Source organism: Manis javanica, unplaced genomic scaffold (assembly GCF_040802235.1).
Source record: "Manis javanica isolate MJ-LG unplaced genomic scaffold, MJ_LKY HiC_scaffold_25, whole genome shotgun sequence".
Lineage (NCBI taxonomy): Eukaryota > Metazoa > Chordata > Mammalia > Pholidota > Manidae > Manis > Manis javanica.
The window spans coordinates 344,445-360,935 of NW_027332171.1; the positions used below are offsets into that span (position 1 = coordinate 344,445).

Consider the following 16,491-nt stretch of genomic DNA (forward strand, 5'->3'; position numbering starts at 1 on the left):
TGAAAAATACTCTGTAAATAGCAGTGCTTTCTAGATATCCAAGAGGCAAGGTCAGATGATATTAATGTACAAAATAATATTCCCCAACAAGGGCAATTGGGCATTTGCTTTCTGAACAGAAAGGTGTGGAGGGGATGAGCAAGGGAACCCCAGTGACTTGGGCACCCTGCAAATAATCATGCAAGACATTTTATCTGTTGGCTTTGTGATGTTTTGTCAGAGCTACTGCTCTGCAAGCAATATCAAACCAAAATGAATACCAAAGAAGGTTTATGTTCCTGGTAATATTTTATTGAGGAAAGGGTAACATTACAGGAAATTTTCTTTAAGAGAATTGCAGAGTCACTTTCAGTCTTCTAATCCTTCACCTTTGCCCATGATACATACAGTTATCATTAACAAACTAAAGACAAATCTGAAGCACACTCTTTAAAGATTAGCAATTATTGTGGACAGTAGAGGCCAGATTCGCAGGAAGTTTCTGTAGAGTAGTTTAACCCCATGACATTGCATGATGCTCCTTTTTAAAAAAAAATTATCTAGTGGTATAAGCCATGGGGCCATCGTTTCTGGGAGGAACTGAGGAAGACCCTGGGGTCTAGGGATTGGTTGCATACACATTTGGAATAACCAGGACAGGCTGCTGTAAAAAATGAGTCAAAGAGGCAATATTGTTACTCCAGTCCTATTTGGTGCCCCCCTACTCCCCCATCTCCACCCACTACCCCTACCCTGGGACCTGTCAGAGTCAAGGACAAAGAACACTCTGGTAAGCCCAGTGTGGGACTTAGCTGATACTGAAGTCTCTACTTCTCCAGCAGATTCAGATTATTTTACACATGAGAAGCTCAACTCACCCTGTTGGTGTTGGTAGTTGCTTGACAGGCAAAATGGACTGTGGTACAAGTTATGCAGAACTCCAAGACAGAGAAGATAATGAGAATGCCTGAAATTCCTTTCCCAGAAAGCTGAAATCAGGAATAAACACACTGAAATTTTGACTCATCAAGAGGATCTCACATAGGCTTCAAAATTTATTGTCTCATTAAATGTGCTATTGCTCATCATTCTCAACTTGCTCTATGATTATTTCTGTATTATCAAATGCTTATTTCAGGGGATTAGGGTTTCTCTATTATCAAATGCTTATTTCAGTGAATTAGGGTTTCTCTTAAAATTCCAGAAGACTTCCATTTTTTTTCCAGTGGACTGTTTTAGAAACATTAGAAAGGGGCTAAATTTCTATTTTCTTTGCAATAGCTTCCTTATTTTTATAAAATGTTACCTACTGTGAAAATTGAAGGGAAATCTGCTGTCATGGCGTTGGGAGGCCTGCAGGGGGAACTCTCACACACACCACTCCTGGTCAATTGCAGAACCCAACAGAAGGAAGAGGACACCTCTGCAACTCAAAATATTTTGGCTACTTTACTACTCGGTAGGGGAGAGAAAAGTTTCTGGTTCCCCCAGCAATAGCTAGGATAAAGCCCATCCAATGAGAGGGTGTGACACCTGGGACTCCCAGTTTCCTCCAATGGACTTTTTGCTTAAAACAATCCTACAATGCTCCCCCTTTCTCTATAAAAGAGCCTCCTCCTCTCCTTCCTTCTCCCCATTTGCCTGTGGTTTTGTCATAGCTTGCTTTTTCTGGATTGCAATTCTCTATTGTTCTAAATAAACCTGTTTTGCTGGTAAAATAGCTGATAGTGTAGCTTTTAAGGTTAACTACTCATTTTAAAAAAATCAAGCAACATAGAAATAGTCAACTATCCCAAATTCCACTGCCTAGAAATAAGTAAAACTAACATTTGATGCATTTTATTCTAGATCTGTGTGTGTATATGCAAAAGGCAAGTAGAAAAATGGGTGCATGGAGAGACAGCAAGAGAGAACAAGAGAGGGAATGAGTGAGTGAACAAGACAGAAACATTCTTTAGAATGGAATCACTTTGTACTTAACTATTTTGAAATAGAAGTATTATTTGGTTTTAAAAGAATAAAAAAGTTAAGTCAAATTAAGTCTGCTAAAATTAAAACAAAAAGTTTATGAACTCCATGAAGTTGAAGTCATATTAAACTTGTAATTTTCAATTTTAGACAGTATTAAATGATTCTTTATTATGAAAACTAAGGTGATTAGCACTCATTTTGTATCTCATCTTACCCATCTTCACCTCTGAGTTTTTGGTGGGTTTTTGGTGGTTATGTCATTTTTCACTTTTTCTGGGTGAAACATTAAAACACTTGTGTACAGTTCTATAACTATCGTTTCCTGACTGTCTTAGATGGATATTTAAATGTTTAAGGCTCTTCACTAATCTCTTTACAGAGATTCTCCTGCCTTTGTGAATTCTTGATTTAATTTACCTCATGAATTTAATATTATTACATTTTTTTAAAACAGCATTGCCCATGTGTGTCATTGTTGATTTTCTGAGGGTATCTTCCTGTTGTTTTTATATTTACACAAGAATTTTTTTGGATGTGTTACTCTTGAGTCACAGTTTCTTTTCATCAAAATGTTACAGATATTGCTTCATTTTCTTCCCTTATTGAATGTTGCTGTCGTGGAGACAAAGCCAAGCTGTTTTTTTTCCACCTTAAGGCTAATTTGATTTTGCTCCCCTAAGCCTTAAAGAATCCTTTTTTTATATACCTTAACAAGGGTAACATACATACATACACAAATACATACATACATATATCTTTATATCTGCTGTTTTGCATATCTTTCTCCTACTATAGGTTATTCCCTTTCAGTGTACAAATTCAGTCATTTTCTTATTTCAGTAAATTTTTTAAAGCACTTCTGAACGTTTTTTTTCTGCACCATTTGTTGGATTCTCTACCTCAGGGAGATCAGTTACTGTTACGTTGGATCACACTTGCCTATCTTTCATGTTTACCACCTTTTCTTTAATTACTTAATATATTTATCTCTTTCTTTTGTTATACTATGATTATAGTTTTTCTCTGTACCATTTTATCTGGGTCCATTCTGTTTCTTGCTGTGTGTGATTTCTTTGGTAATAGCAGTTTTTAGTACTCAGTTGGTTTCTGTAGTGCTGCAATGTTCTTTTTATTTCATTCTGTTATTTTATTTTCTCATGAGGACTTTTAAAGGATAAAATGTTCATGGGAATCTTCTATTGATAATTGGGTAATGTTTTCTTCCATATTGGAAGAATCTGTACCACTGGCATGTTGTGGTAGAATATGGCTTGACCTGCTACTTAGAAATTCCCTTTTGTTGTTTATAAGATTATATCTTAAATTGAAAACCCTAACACCAATACCTGGAGGTTAAGATACTAGGTCTGGGTCATGGGATAATTACAGAGTATAATCATTGTTTCAAAGGACAGGAATTTTAATTAGAATTTGAGGATATGGCTTCCTAGCTTGGTAGGGGATCAAACTGTGAGAATGAGGAAGCTCAGTGCTTTCTTGATTTATGTGACTAACATCCTCATCAAATCAGAATATATCTTGTGAGGAAGAGAGAGGCCCATACATTTGCATCCATTTTATTATCTGGTGTGTCTTTTTTCCTAATGAATTGAATTGTTGCTTTTACTCAAAATGAAAAATAGGCATCTGTTTCTGCTGACCCACTAACCCACAGGAATCTTGAGTTTTCTTTCCTTCTTCCCTTCCCCCTCTTTTCCTTCTTTTAATCAATCTAATGTATATGGATAGTTTCTCTACCATTTATTTTCATCTTTCTCATTCTTCAAGTGAACAACTATGTACAGGCCTTATGTATGGTCATACAGTGTATAGATGAATTTTCCTTGATCCATTATTTCCATTTAACTGGGTCCAATTTGTCTTCCTGTTTCCAGCTGCGATTTGAGGGTTAGAAACTTGTTATCTGTCCATTTTGCTGAGTGCTAATCATGCAGCTATTGTAGGGAGAGAAATAGCTTAGCTGGCACCTGGCACAATTCTTGCTGGTAAACATGGACTTTGCTTTCTCTGTCTTCTGAAATATACTCTGTACCAAGACCTGCTCCAGTGTCAGAGTTATATTCTATTCCTGTAGGTTTCTGCTCATTCTTCCACGTAGCAGAGGGCACTGGGAGATGTTAACTCTAGTGAGCTTTCCTACTTTTCTTGACATCCCAGGTACTAGACAAAGGCTTTTACAATACAAGATTTGCTATATCTTTTCTCATAATTGGCTGAGCCCACCCAAATCTTTTTAGTTCTGGATTGGAGAGCATTCGTGAGACTTATCTGTAGTTTTTGTTTTTGGCTAGTAAGAGACAGGCTAAGAGCTATGTTTTCTTCTGCCACCTGGAGACACAGCAGAATCATTAGTTTCTTTTTTTGGATGCCAATATAAAAGCTGGGCTTTGACTAGTTTTTGTTCTCTTTATTTGGCATTTTGGAGGATACATTTTGTGTTCTTGGTGCACCCCACCTTATTTACCAAGAAGGTCCCTTATATTCTTGCCTCTGTACAAGTTCTCCGTGTACACTCTTCTCTGCTCCTGAGGTAAGGGTCAGAGTCCTTGCTCAGCCTATATAATGATCATGAATGGATGATTCTATTTTGAGAGCATTTGGAGCCATGTGCTTCACCTTGCAATTATTTCAGTCTTTGGGGTTCTCTGATAAAAATTGATGTCCTTGGTCACTGCCATTTTTGTCTCATCCCATTGTACTCTAAAATAAAACTACTCAATAACTTGACTATCCTATTTACATAGATTTTCACATTTTTGGAGAGTAATATCTGGGTATCTTTACATGTCTTTAGAAGTCTTCCTAAATTGTTCATATGGGGAAGATTAACACTGAGATGGACCAATAAGGGGTGTCCTTTCTGCCCTAGTCTATCTGTAGAGGTAACTCTCCCAACTTTATTCTGTAGTCTTACTGGTTATATGACTAGAGTAGGGCTGCAATTGAAAAAGAGGTTTTCCACTAGAGCTGCTGTACAGTTATGACAGGTAAAAAAGAGAGGGGGCTTGTGGTAGATTAGGGGATACTTACCACTGCCCAGTAGTCTTGGCTAGGTGTCCCATTTATGCTCACATCCACCAGCAACAGAATCACACCAATGAAGGCAAAGATTGCACCAACAATATTCAGTCCTACACTGCTCTTAATCTAGTGAAAATGACAGGAAGAGTAAATCATGTATAGGAGAAATAAATTTAAATGAAATAAGAATCTGCTAAATTTAATGGTTCTTAACCTTTGGAATCTTGAAAAAATGTTTGAAGTTCATATGATTTTTTTTTTCCTCTGCCCTTCTGGGTAGTTCCCATGAAAACCTCCCTATAGGTAGCCTAAATGTAGGGTATTTCCAAAATCTGTGGAAAAATGTAAGTAATACTAAACAGAAGCTCATATAGTATATTTGCCTAAAAGCCTCATACACAATAACAATTATACTCCCTTTTGCAAACAATAAAACAACACATTAAACTTTAGTGAGCATTTTTTTTTGTGACAGGCACTATGTTAAATTGTTCAAATAACGTAATATGTCATAGAACTCTTAGGACCACCATATAAAATAGTACTGGATAGCATCCGATTCTGTAGATGGAAAAGAATGTACACAATAAATCTTTGCTATAAATTTATGAATTAATGAAAACCCTGAAGTCTTTCTAAGGACTAGATAAAGACTCCAGATTTAGAATGAGGAATTCCTTAAGCCTCTGTGGGTACAGGTCTATGGGCAGAACGTAAAACTTTCCCCAGTTTCTACTAGCAGACTTCGATATTCTGCAGAATAATTGTGAAACCCAGTCCTCAGCTGACTTGCTAGAGGTGGCAGGGCTAGTGTTCTTTAGAATGAGCTACTGCTTAGTGTCTCCCAAAGCCTTTAGAAGGCTCCTAGAAAAATTGCTTTAGGTATAGTTTTAGTAGTTATCTTCTCCAAATGGACAGATTCTATGCTTGGGACAGTCTTAGGGGAAGGATCCATAAATGATGCAAAGAAAGGATTCTTTATTTTGATTTTGGATTATTACAGGAGTGGTTAATCAGGATTAGGCTAATTTATTTTATTTTATTATTTTAATTATTTTATTTTATTTCTGTCTAGTCTAATCTGGGAGGAAGTGAGCAACATGATTCTATTATGTCCCTGTGTTCCATTCTTTCCTCTTGTGCTGGGTTAAATATAATCTTTGAAACCACCTCTGCCCTAGTTGTCTTTAGTTTGTGGCAAACCATTTTCTTTCTCCTGTTTCAAAGTAGGCCAGGGAATTATCAGCGGTGGAGTGCTGTGACAGAATTTAAAGACCTGTCTCAGTGATTATTTCCATAGACTCTTCTTCTATCCTGAGCTAGGCATTTTTAATGATGATTTAACAAACTGTAAAGCAAAAGTCACATCTGCATAAGAATAGGAGATTTGCACGAATAAAAAGTAAAAAAACGGGCAAGCCAGAACTGAGAAATGGAACATAAACTGTAGAGTCCTTGATACTGAAATGGCAAGTGGGTGTTTCCTGGCTCCTGGATTCTGGTTTGGACTTCCACTAATGCACTTTGACACACCTGAACCTGGGAGCCCGGAGGATAACACTAAGTAGCCCTGTCTTTACTCATTTCCACTCTTGGGAGTTAAAGTCAGGATGTGGAGTTCTGCCATTTCTGAGTGTCAGATTGTGTGGACAGTTGGGGGCACAAATGCCACAGGGGCATACGCTTTTGGCAAAAAGTGCTCCTCTTTACATTTTCTGAATTCTCTTTCTCAATTTTCCTCCCTGTTAAATGAATCTTTAAAGAGGTTTAAAAAGTAGAAACATTCTAACTTACCAGGGAAGAGATGCTCTGCTTGGCTGCAGATATGGAGAGAGCACCAGCAATAATGAACTGCAGAAACAGACAAGTTTATTTGTAAAAAGATGGGCTCTGTGATTGTTCTTGGAAACTTCACATTATGCTCTCTCAGAGATTTTGTTTTTTTTCTTCTCCTCCTTAGTTTCTTGTGAAGAAAGAACTTACTCTTCTTGTAAGCTTTCCCTGTTCTAATGCTCTCTGAGCTCCTGTGCAATCTCTCATGATCAGTGGCGTATTTTAAATCATGTTCCCAATCGCCTCCTTTTCCCACTCTCCCCTCAACAGGTTCATTTCTATCTAAAATGTAGTAGGATTGGCTTATTGGTTATTGGTTACCTGGTCAGGTTAAATTTTAGGGTATGAGTTCAAGCTACAAGTTAAAATAGAGAACGAAAGCTCTTCCTTATTTATACCCAATCTTTATACCAATCTTTATACCCAAAGCTGTTATTTCTCAATTCTCCAGCTGATCAGATGCAGGGCTTATCAAAACATGAGTTGTGCGTAGGCTGGGGATAGCTCTATTTTATAAACTGAGAAGGTGAGGTGTTCTAGCAAAGTACTCACAGAGACACCACCCCAGAATGGATATCCGCTAATAAAAGTCAAGGAAGCAAAACCCAAAACTCCACTGTACACGATGTTCATCAAACCCAAAATAATCCCAAAGCCAATGTGCATCACTCCAATCATGATCTGTATCCCCTGAAAAAAGAAAACAAGAATTTTAAAATTGCTTCTTTATTTTCAGGTGCTGTTGAAATATTACTAAAATGAGGCTGCTTATGTATGGTCAACTCTGCCAAGATCCGTAGGTGTCATTTAGGCATGTATACCTCTGCAGCAGGATGTCAGCCATTAAGGCTTTGACATCCACTAGAGCCAAGCCCTCAGCATAAGGCCTTGTTTGAGCTGCTTGGGGAAGCTTGTAGGGGTGTCCCAAGGAGAGTTCTTCAGAAAGTGCTGCTGCTTAATATGGGAACCCCTCAAAGACTCTTAGGAAAGAATGCATTAACCTTGACTTCAGTGGCTATCTTTTTCAAATGGACCAGTTCTCTGCTTGGGTAATCTCAGTTACTGGGAAAGTGTCAATGAAGAAAACAATTTATGGGGCATTAACTATATGCTTGATAACATTCTAAACACTTAACATTTATGGTTTCATGTAATCCTCCCAACAAGTGGCTAGAGATACAGAGAGACAGAGTTGGCTGTCTTAGTCTGTTCAGACTGCTCCAGCAAAATACTACCAAGTGGGTAGCTTATGAGCAACAGAAATTTATTGCCCACAGTTCGGGAGGCTGGAAACTCCCAAGTTCAAGGTGCCAGCATGGCTGCCTTTTAGTGAAGGCTTTCTTCCTGGTTCATAGCCAGTACCTTGTCAGTGTGTCCTCATATGGTGGGAAGGGCTAGGGATAGCTCAGGAGCTTCATTTATTAAGGCACTACTCCCATTTATGAGGGCTCCACCCTTATGACCTAATAGGCACTTCCCAAAGGCCCACCTCCTAATACTGTCATCTTTGGGGTTAGGATTTCAATATATGAATTTCGGAGGGGGGGGGGACATAAATATTCAGACCACAGCAGTGTCCAAGATTACACATTTACTGAGGGGTAGATCTGGGAATTTAATGCAGCAAATTGATTCCAGAGCCTATGTCTTAAGTACTACTCAGTATAGCCTCCCACCAGGCTCAGCTCAGCTCCACCCCCTATGAAGTCTTTGATTATGTCAGTCAGTTTAAGCTATCTTTTTTCCATCCAAGTTTCTGTTGTACCTTAGGATATAAATCACACACTTATTACTTGGCTTTGTACTAATTTATATTCTTTTTTTTAATTTCAGGTATGCAATCATTTTCTTATTGGCTAAGACATATATTCTCAAAGACAGGTGGGGGGACAATTTTATACCTTCTCACTCCATCCTGAGTAAACAGATTTGTGAAAAATAACTAGATTTGATCAGAAGTTAACTGTAGATTTACTACATGTTTCTTCCCAACTTTACATCTTATCTGTCCAGGAAGATAGCAAATACAAAGATTGTTGTGTTTACTTCTTTGGTAAAAAGCTACTGAATGCAATTAAATTAAATCAGAATTAGAGAAAAATCACAGCTTCCTAAATAATGCTATGAGATTGATATTTTTTTGAATAGAATTTCTTTGAGACTTTAATGAAAGCTGTGAGCCTTCTTTGCAAAACTATCCTTATATATTCATATATACACACCAGACTTTTGCATGTAACTTCAGGGGTGTCATGGGTTGCTTTTAGCCAATCATGGATCTCCTTTAAAGTACTCCTGCATTAGACATTATGTTTAGTTTTTACAAGCTCTTTTTCAGAGCAGCAACACAGTCATCTGGCTGCAGACTTCCCATCCTCATTCTTGCCATAATCTTGATGAGGAGCAGTTAGCTTTTGGATTAACACTGGCCTTGTTTTCTCCTAGTAGATCACTGGCCAGACCATTTACTGACCAAGATTGCCTAGAGGCCAGATTTAGTAACTTGGTCATTTAATTCACTTTGGATTTTTGGCCACAGAACCACTTTAAGTTTGGAGTCATTTTGGGCAGATGTGCCACGTCCTATCACCGGAGGCCCCTGCACTACTGTGGTAATTGGGGGCTACTAATGGTATAGATGCATAATCTTCAGGGAGAGGAAGTAGTATTTGCAAATGGAGCTTTTAAAAAGCAAAATGGCACCTATTACTTAAAAGTACTTTTATTGTGTGCCTCTTCAGTACCAGGCAGAATGCTCCAGTGGCTCCAAAGTAAAAACCAGAGACTTCTGCCCTCCAGGCCTCACAGGGTCGGGTCTCTACCACCCCACTGCTCCCCTTGTAACTACACCCTTCCTCCGTCCTGCTGTTCTTTATTGGCCTCCTCCCTGTTCAACAACACATCACACACATTTTCCTCTGAAACCTTTCCAACTTTACCGGGAAGCTTTTGCACTGGTATCTGCGTGGCTCCACCCATCCTTCATGCCTTTGCTCAAATGTCATCTTCTTAGGAAAGCCAACTCAGACCAACTTGAAATTGGTACCTCCTCACTGCCTGGTACTTGTGTCCCTTTTACACTGCTGTATTCTCACAATGTCATTTATCACCTTCTACCACTATGTGCTTTAAGTCTTTATTGTGCGTATAGTCTGATTTTCCCTACTAGGTTCCAAGTTCCATGAGGGCAGAGATGGTGCCTATTTTGTTCTCTGCAATGTTTCTAATGTCTGTGTGCAGTCAGCTGTACATGGTGTTATTTTGTCCTGTTTGCTCAGTGGGAGCAGGAAATTTCCTCTATTTGGAAAGAGGAGCACCTGAGGGTCCACCTCCGCAGCTTAGATCTGCCTGCTGGAGGAGGATCAGTGCTCATTTTTACTTTCCTAAAACGTTCAAACTTGAAATAGGTCGTAAGATCGCGAGAAGAGTCTCTGGCAGATAATGGGCACTCCGCATACTTTACTGAATGCTCAAGCTGAGAAGTTAGAACTGTACCCAGGGAGAGACAGTACAGTTGGGTGGAATTATTTTAGTGGCGTGAATGAGAAACCTGGAATGCACAGCAAAGGGACTAACAGTTCTGCCTAGGTAAGTGGTGTCTTCATCTACAAGTAGGGCATGATTTACAATGCTTACATAAACAAGATTATGAATGTTTAAAGTGCCCTTTGTGGCAATTAAATCATAACGTCTCCTCGGGCACTGGGTGGAAGGGATGGCAGATGAAATGCCCCCAATTCTTTCATATCCAGTTTCCCCTAGAAGTAGTTGTGTTCCCAGAATGTCAATATTACTCATGCTAGGAAGAGTCTGTTGTCACCTCCTAGATTCTTGCTTGAATCTAAAATAAAATGAATTTAGGTTAGTCTTTTTGCAGACTAATTATTTCTACCTAAAAGAGATACGGTTTCTGGAGTAACATTCAAAACTTTATATTGAATGGATGTATGTCAGGAGTTCGTGAACTTCTCTCCACCTATAACTCATAAGAACAATAAAACCTTGCAAATGCAAAATTAAAATTATAGTAGTAAGTAGACTTACCCCTAGTATCTTTGCTTCTTCTTTAAGCTTGGTGATTGGTATTCCTGTGGCTGGATTTGCCATTTGTATATTTCCTTGACCCTGCTGGTAGTTAGTAAAGGCTCCAAGAGAAGGAATGAAGGGAGGTGGACCATGATGAACCTGGTTTCCTAGGTTTATGAAACCGGGAAGTTGTTGAGGCCCAGGAGCCATGGAGTTGCTTTGCGGGAAAGGATTGAGTGTGGTCTCGTACATTCTGAGGTTGGTTGTTGGATTGGATGATGTCATTATGTCCTAAATACTACAAAACATAACAAAATGACCAATTTACCTAGAAAAGAAACTAAATAAATTCTTTCCAAATGTCAAGAATTATCAAATATGCAAATAGAGGAGAGCAAGCAAGCAGATAGTGAGCAATGGCAACTAGTATAAACATGCTTCTCATTTGACTTTGGAATCCTGTGCATCCTATAGTTGGAAGGAAGTGAAGGATTTCCAATTTATTTATTTTATTTTCCAATTCCTGTTTGATTTTATAAGTATTTATTTATACTGATCTTCCTTGAGTTCACTGCATCTGAAGGACAACAGGAAGAGGGAAGAGATAGTGGAAAGCAGAACAATACACCCTTTCCCTCTCCCCCAAAGATGGGTTCCAAGTTCTAATGCAGGAAACTGTATATGTTGTTACATAGCAAAGGGGATTTCAGGTTGCAAATGGAATTGAGGCTGATAATCAGCTGACCTGAAAACAGATTTTGCTAGTTATTTGGGTGGGTCCAGTGTAATCGTAAGGGTCCTTAAAAATAGAAGAGGGAGACAGAAGAGAGAGATGTGATGCAGGGAGTTGGGTCAGCGAGATGCTGGTCTGCTGGCTTGGAAGTGGAGGGAGGGGGCCATAAGCCCCCTAAACTGGAAAAACAAGGAAAACAGATTCTTTCCTAGAACCTTCAGAAAGGAATACAACTCTGCCAACACCTTGACCTTGCACTTTTGACCTGCAGAACTGCCAGATAATGAATTTGCGTTGTTCTAAGCCACTAAGTTTGTGGTAATTTGTTACAGCAATAAAGAGAAAACCGATAGCAAAACTAAACAGGGGCCAAGAATACAATTGCATAGTAAGTAAGGCAGTCCAAGATTAAAAATTATTTGTCAGTGCTTTTCCAGGAGGATAATTCACATATAGCCAGTTAAGCTGATGCTCTTGTCCTTTAAGAAAAATACCCTTGAGAATCCCTATTCATTTTTGTCCTTCTGTCCTTAATCTCTTCATTTTGTCCTTCTGCCTATAGGCTGTCTTGGGTCTCTTGTGGCCAAGGGAAATTTTATTGGAAGTAAACCAGCACAACTAGATATGGATGGGATCACTATTAGTTATTGAAGAGAAATCATGATCCTTAAAAAAATTTGTCTTAGGTGTCTTTAGATTTTTGTGGTTGTTTCTGACACCTTCTCCCCAGACCATTTTTTCATGTATAACAAATACCAAGAAAGTAGGAGTTCTGAGGTCATGAAGTATGAAGAGCCTACTGGCATATGGGACTACTGGTGTTTTAACAGGGGCACTTCACCCAGACCATGTCCTCATAGAATCCTGAGATTTCAGAGGAGGAAAGAGCCTTTCCAGTTATCTGTGTCCCATTCCACTTGGTTTATAGAAGAGAAATGGAAACTGAGACAGTTTAAATGCCTTGATATAGAAGAGAAATAGAAGCTGAGACAGTTTAAGAGTCAGGGCTAGAAAATTGTGTTCTTGAGTGTCCCCTACTCCATCCACACTGTTCACTCTGTAAGTGTACACAGCTTGTGTTCCAGGTCAGCCTTGGTGGCAGGGAATTGACGGTACATACAACTACCCAACAGCCAAACTATTGTCTTCAGATGATGTGGAGGGGACTTTATAAATGACTGATTTCTTAGTGATTCGATAGTTAAATTAGTAAGGCCTCACCTCAGTGAGCCTCAAGTGAACTTTCTAGAGAGCTAGTATTTCACTGAACACTTGCTGTAGGCTCCGTGGGGGTTGTGCAGTGTCGTGGTTAGGAACACAGCTCTGACACCAGCTCTGTGTCTTTGGAAAGTTTGTTAACCCCTCTTTGCCATAGTTTCTTGTCTGGAAAATGAGGATAATAAAAGTACTTTCCTTGTAGGGTCACTTTGATATTAAAGAATTAGTCCACATAAAGTTTTTAGAATTATACCTGTTAATAGCTCCACAGATTGGCTATTAAATTATTATTGCTATGTTGAGTGGGTCAGGTACATTATTTTACTTAGTCTTTACGAATCTGCACAAGGTACCTACCATCCCTATTTCACAGTGAGAGAACTGAATCCAGAGCCTACACTCATAACCCTTACTCTAAGCTGCTCAGATGCTGGATACGACTGAAAAAGATTGAAAACTCAATGGAAAGGCAGAAAACACATTTTGGACACATGATTACAGAGCGATTACTTTTTCAAATTGGAAACAAATTTTAATCTACAAAAGCTTATTTTAAACATGGAAAAAGAAACAGTTCCATAGCTCTGATTCTTGGAGTGACTCTAGGTAGCTCTCAGATAACATTTGAGAATATATGAGGCTTTGTATCTTGTAGATCTGGTTTCTGTGGCCATTTAGTACTCAGACCCTCCCAGTCTGCTATTTCACTCACTCTGGGACCTTGAGCAATTTTAAGTAAATCCCCATTAGTCTCTGTGTCTCAATTGTAAAATGAGACTAATGATGCCATTCAGAGGCTGGAGTGAAGATCAGATAGTCCTAATGCCTGTGAGACTGTTGGAACAGTGTCCAAGAATGGCCAGAGCTTGATACAAGATAGCTCTCATTCTGTTATTAGGGCCCAGAGTCTCCTATCCTGGTGTAAGCAGTGGATGTGGCTGTGTGAAAAGTTTATAATAGAGATTTGGGCTATAATAGGTCAATGCCAAGACCAAGGAGACAGGAGATGGGAATTTCTATAGCGATTAAGTAGAACAAGAATTTTCTTGAGTGTTTTTTAAGTATGAAAACAAACGATGTCTCTATGTATGTGATCTCATTGCCTCCTTCCTTTCCTATTGATCAGTGTAATTTTTTGGTCTCATTGACAAATTTGATAAGAAAACTCAAGGCTTTTTTTCATTTATTTGTCAACATTTTTTGATTTCATATCTGCTTCTTAGGTTCTGGACTAAACCTTGGGTTCATTGTAAAACTCAGATTATTAATAGTTTTATGAAGATTGTGCTAGTCTTAGATACATTTTTACTAGGTCAAGCTTTGGTTTAATAAAAAGGATTAAAGAGTTGAGCCAGTTTTGATTTTTTTTTGTTTATACCAAAATGACGTAAGGTATAAACAGCTTTATGGGTTATATAGTTTAGTATAAAGGGAGGAAAAATGCTTGAGGGAGTAACTCAGTGATTATCAGGTCAAAATGCAAATAATCCTATAAATGATAGAACAGGGAAGCCAATGAATAGACTTTTCATAGATTCTACCTATTGACTTACTATGATTTTCCTTGATGGTTGGAAGAATATTTTCTATTAGTTTCTTTCAAAAAAATTATTGGAATATAGTTTATATACAATATTATATTGGTTTCAGATGGACAGCTTAGTGACTCACCAATTATATTCACTATTAAGCGCTTACCATAAAAAGTGTATTTACCATTTGTCATCATACAAAGATATTACAGTATTATGAATTATATTCCCAATGCTATACTTCTGTCCCTGTGACTAAATTATTTTATAATTTGAAGTTTATCTCCTCCACCTATGTCACCCATCCCCTGACACCCCTCCAGTTGTCTCTTTTCCAAAAAAATCAGAGCAACTGCAATTATGTTAAAGCACAGGAATATATAAAAAAAAATAGAAGGTCTGATGGGATCAGAAGCAGACTGTAGCAATAAAAGGAGAGCTCACCAGTTTGCTCTTTAAGTGGTTTAAAATAAAAATTGGAAAAATTTACTTTCTTCTAGTTTGTTATAACCTCCCTCCCATATTAATTTCACTTATAACATTACACAGTAGAGACGACTACTGTTTTCGAGAAGACATTGTAGCATATAGTGAACTGTAGCAGGACCTCCACAAATAAAAATGCGTAACCGACCTAGCCAAACGAGTGATCTTCCCCACCTGTTTTTGTTTTTGCCATAAAAAAGCACCTTAATTAAAACATGTTACAAAACCAAGTGCTACAGTATTTCTACTGTGCTGTGTCTTCCTGTGGTAGTCACATTTTGATCAAATGCTCACACTGGGGCATTGCTCCCTCCTTGTTCGTTAATACTCATGGAATGGCACACATTTGAACCTCCTGTGTCACCTTTCTTAACATTAATTTCTGATGTGTTTTTCTTGAAGTATCTTTACCCTGTTCTATAGTAACTGACATTCTCTTTCATTTCTTTCCTGCTTCATCCCTCTCATATTTTGGGTTCTTTCACTTACCTACTTGTCTAACAGAGTCGAGTTGGCTTCATCTCTCCAGCCTAGAGATAGAATGCCACAGAGAACCCATGCAGAATGGACCAGTCCACCTTGGGCAAATGCCTATTGATTTGGGTGAAGAGATAGGTAAAGTTGTTTCAGTGGACTTACTCTGTTCCTCTGGCACCTGTCTGCTTTCTCTTCTCTTCTCCAAGCTCTGCGCCTGTTTGACGTATACACCTGGATATTATAGGTACGTTTTACTTCCTTGCTTCAAACTAACCTGACTCCTATCTTTGTTAGGTTCCAAAGTCCTTTTATCATTGACTTTCTTCCTCCCCAGGTGGACATATAGGTCTGTTTGTAAAATGTAGTCTCTGCTGTGTTCTCAGACTTTCTCTCCTTTGTACTGTGAAACCGTTTCTGACACTCCCGAACACTTAAGTGCTCTTTTTCTCCATCTCCTTTGCACTTGATGATACTTATGAGTGCAACATGATATTGCATTTTAATGCCTTTTAATTAGAAAATGTAGACAGTAAAAATGAGGAAAAAACACAACCATAATCCCACCATTCACACATAATCAATGATAATATTTTCATTTATATTTTTAAACTTTTGTCTGTAAATATGTATCTTACAGAGACATATATGATTTTATAAAATCACCAAATTAGGATCATTTTGCAACCTACTTTTTTAGCTTAATGTGTTATAAACACCTTTTTCATGTTCATAAACATATGTGTTGTAATTTGTACTAGTAAGATTCTGTACATTTTTTGAAAGTGTCTATTACATTCCAATTATATACCATCAGTCTTGTCTCACAGATATGAATGAATTCCTTGAAGGCAGAGATCCTTGGGGCAGGAACTCACGTCTATCCCAGCCCTTAGTCCTGTGTATTGCACCATCTCAAACATGATAAGACTCATTAAAGGTATGTTGAATGAGTTAGTGACCTGAATGATGATTCCTTTTTCATTTTTTTCTTACATATTATTGGAGGGTTTCTTTCTCTTTTGGTTTTACATTTGTATATATTTTTCTACAATGGAAAAAAATACTGAAGATCTGTTGATTCTGTGAGCTTAAGAAAGTGACAACTTCAGGCAGTATACATTGCTCAAAGGCTGAAGGTAATTAAGGAACAAGAAATCAGCATTGTTTTAGAACGACCACAGAATCATGGTGACT

General features: G+C 38.2%; 1 protein-coding gene and 1 long non-coding RNA gene across 4 annotated transcripts in view; one reads left to right on the forward strand and one right to left on the reverse strand.

Annotated features, from left to right (window-relative positions):
* The window catches only part of LOC140847608 (uncharacterized), a 32,084-nt gene that overhangs the window by 14,752 nt on the left and 841 nt on the right, over nt 1-16,491 (forward strand). Inside the window, exon 2 of the long non-coding RNA XR_012127644.1 lies at nt 16,125-16,234. This is a non-coding gene — a long non-coding RNA (uncharacterized lncRNA). The remainder of the gene's footprint in view (nt 1-16,124; nt 16,235-16,491) is intronic.
* LOC108403266 (membrane-spanning 4-domains subfamily A member 12) lies at nt 270-15,541 on the reverse strand. 3 transcript variants are annotated; one of them, XM_017670287.3, is made up of 7 exons: nt 15,460-15,541; nt 10,870-11,149; nt 7,378-7,515; nt 6,787-6,843; nt 5,002-5,118; nt 858-968; nt 270-640 (listed from the first exon to the last, which is right to left on the reverse strand). In XM_017670287.3, exons 2-7 carry the CDS (start codon nt 11,134-11,136, stop codon nt 599-601), a joined length of 732 nt encoding a protein of 243 aa, XP_017525776.3. In that variant the 5' UTR covers nt 11,137-11,149; nt 15,460-15,541; the 3' UTR covers nt 270-598. The 3 variants fall into 3 exon arrangements, with proteins under 3 accessions (XP_017525776.3, XP_036851160.2, XP_036851161.2); XM_036995265.2 differs by having other exon boundaries at nt 270-643; XM_036995266.2 differs by lacking the exon at nt 15,460-15,541 and adding an exon at nt 15,310-15,452 and having other exon boundaries at nt 270-643.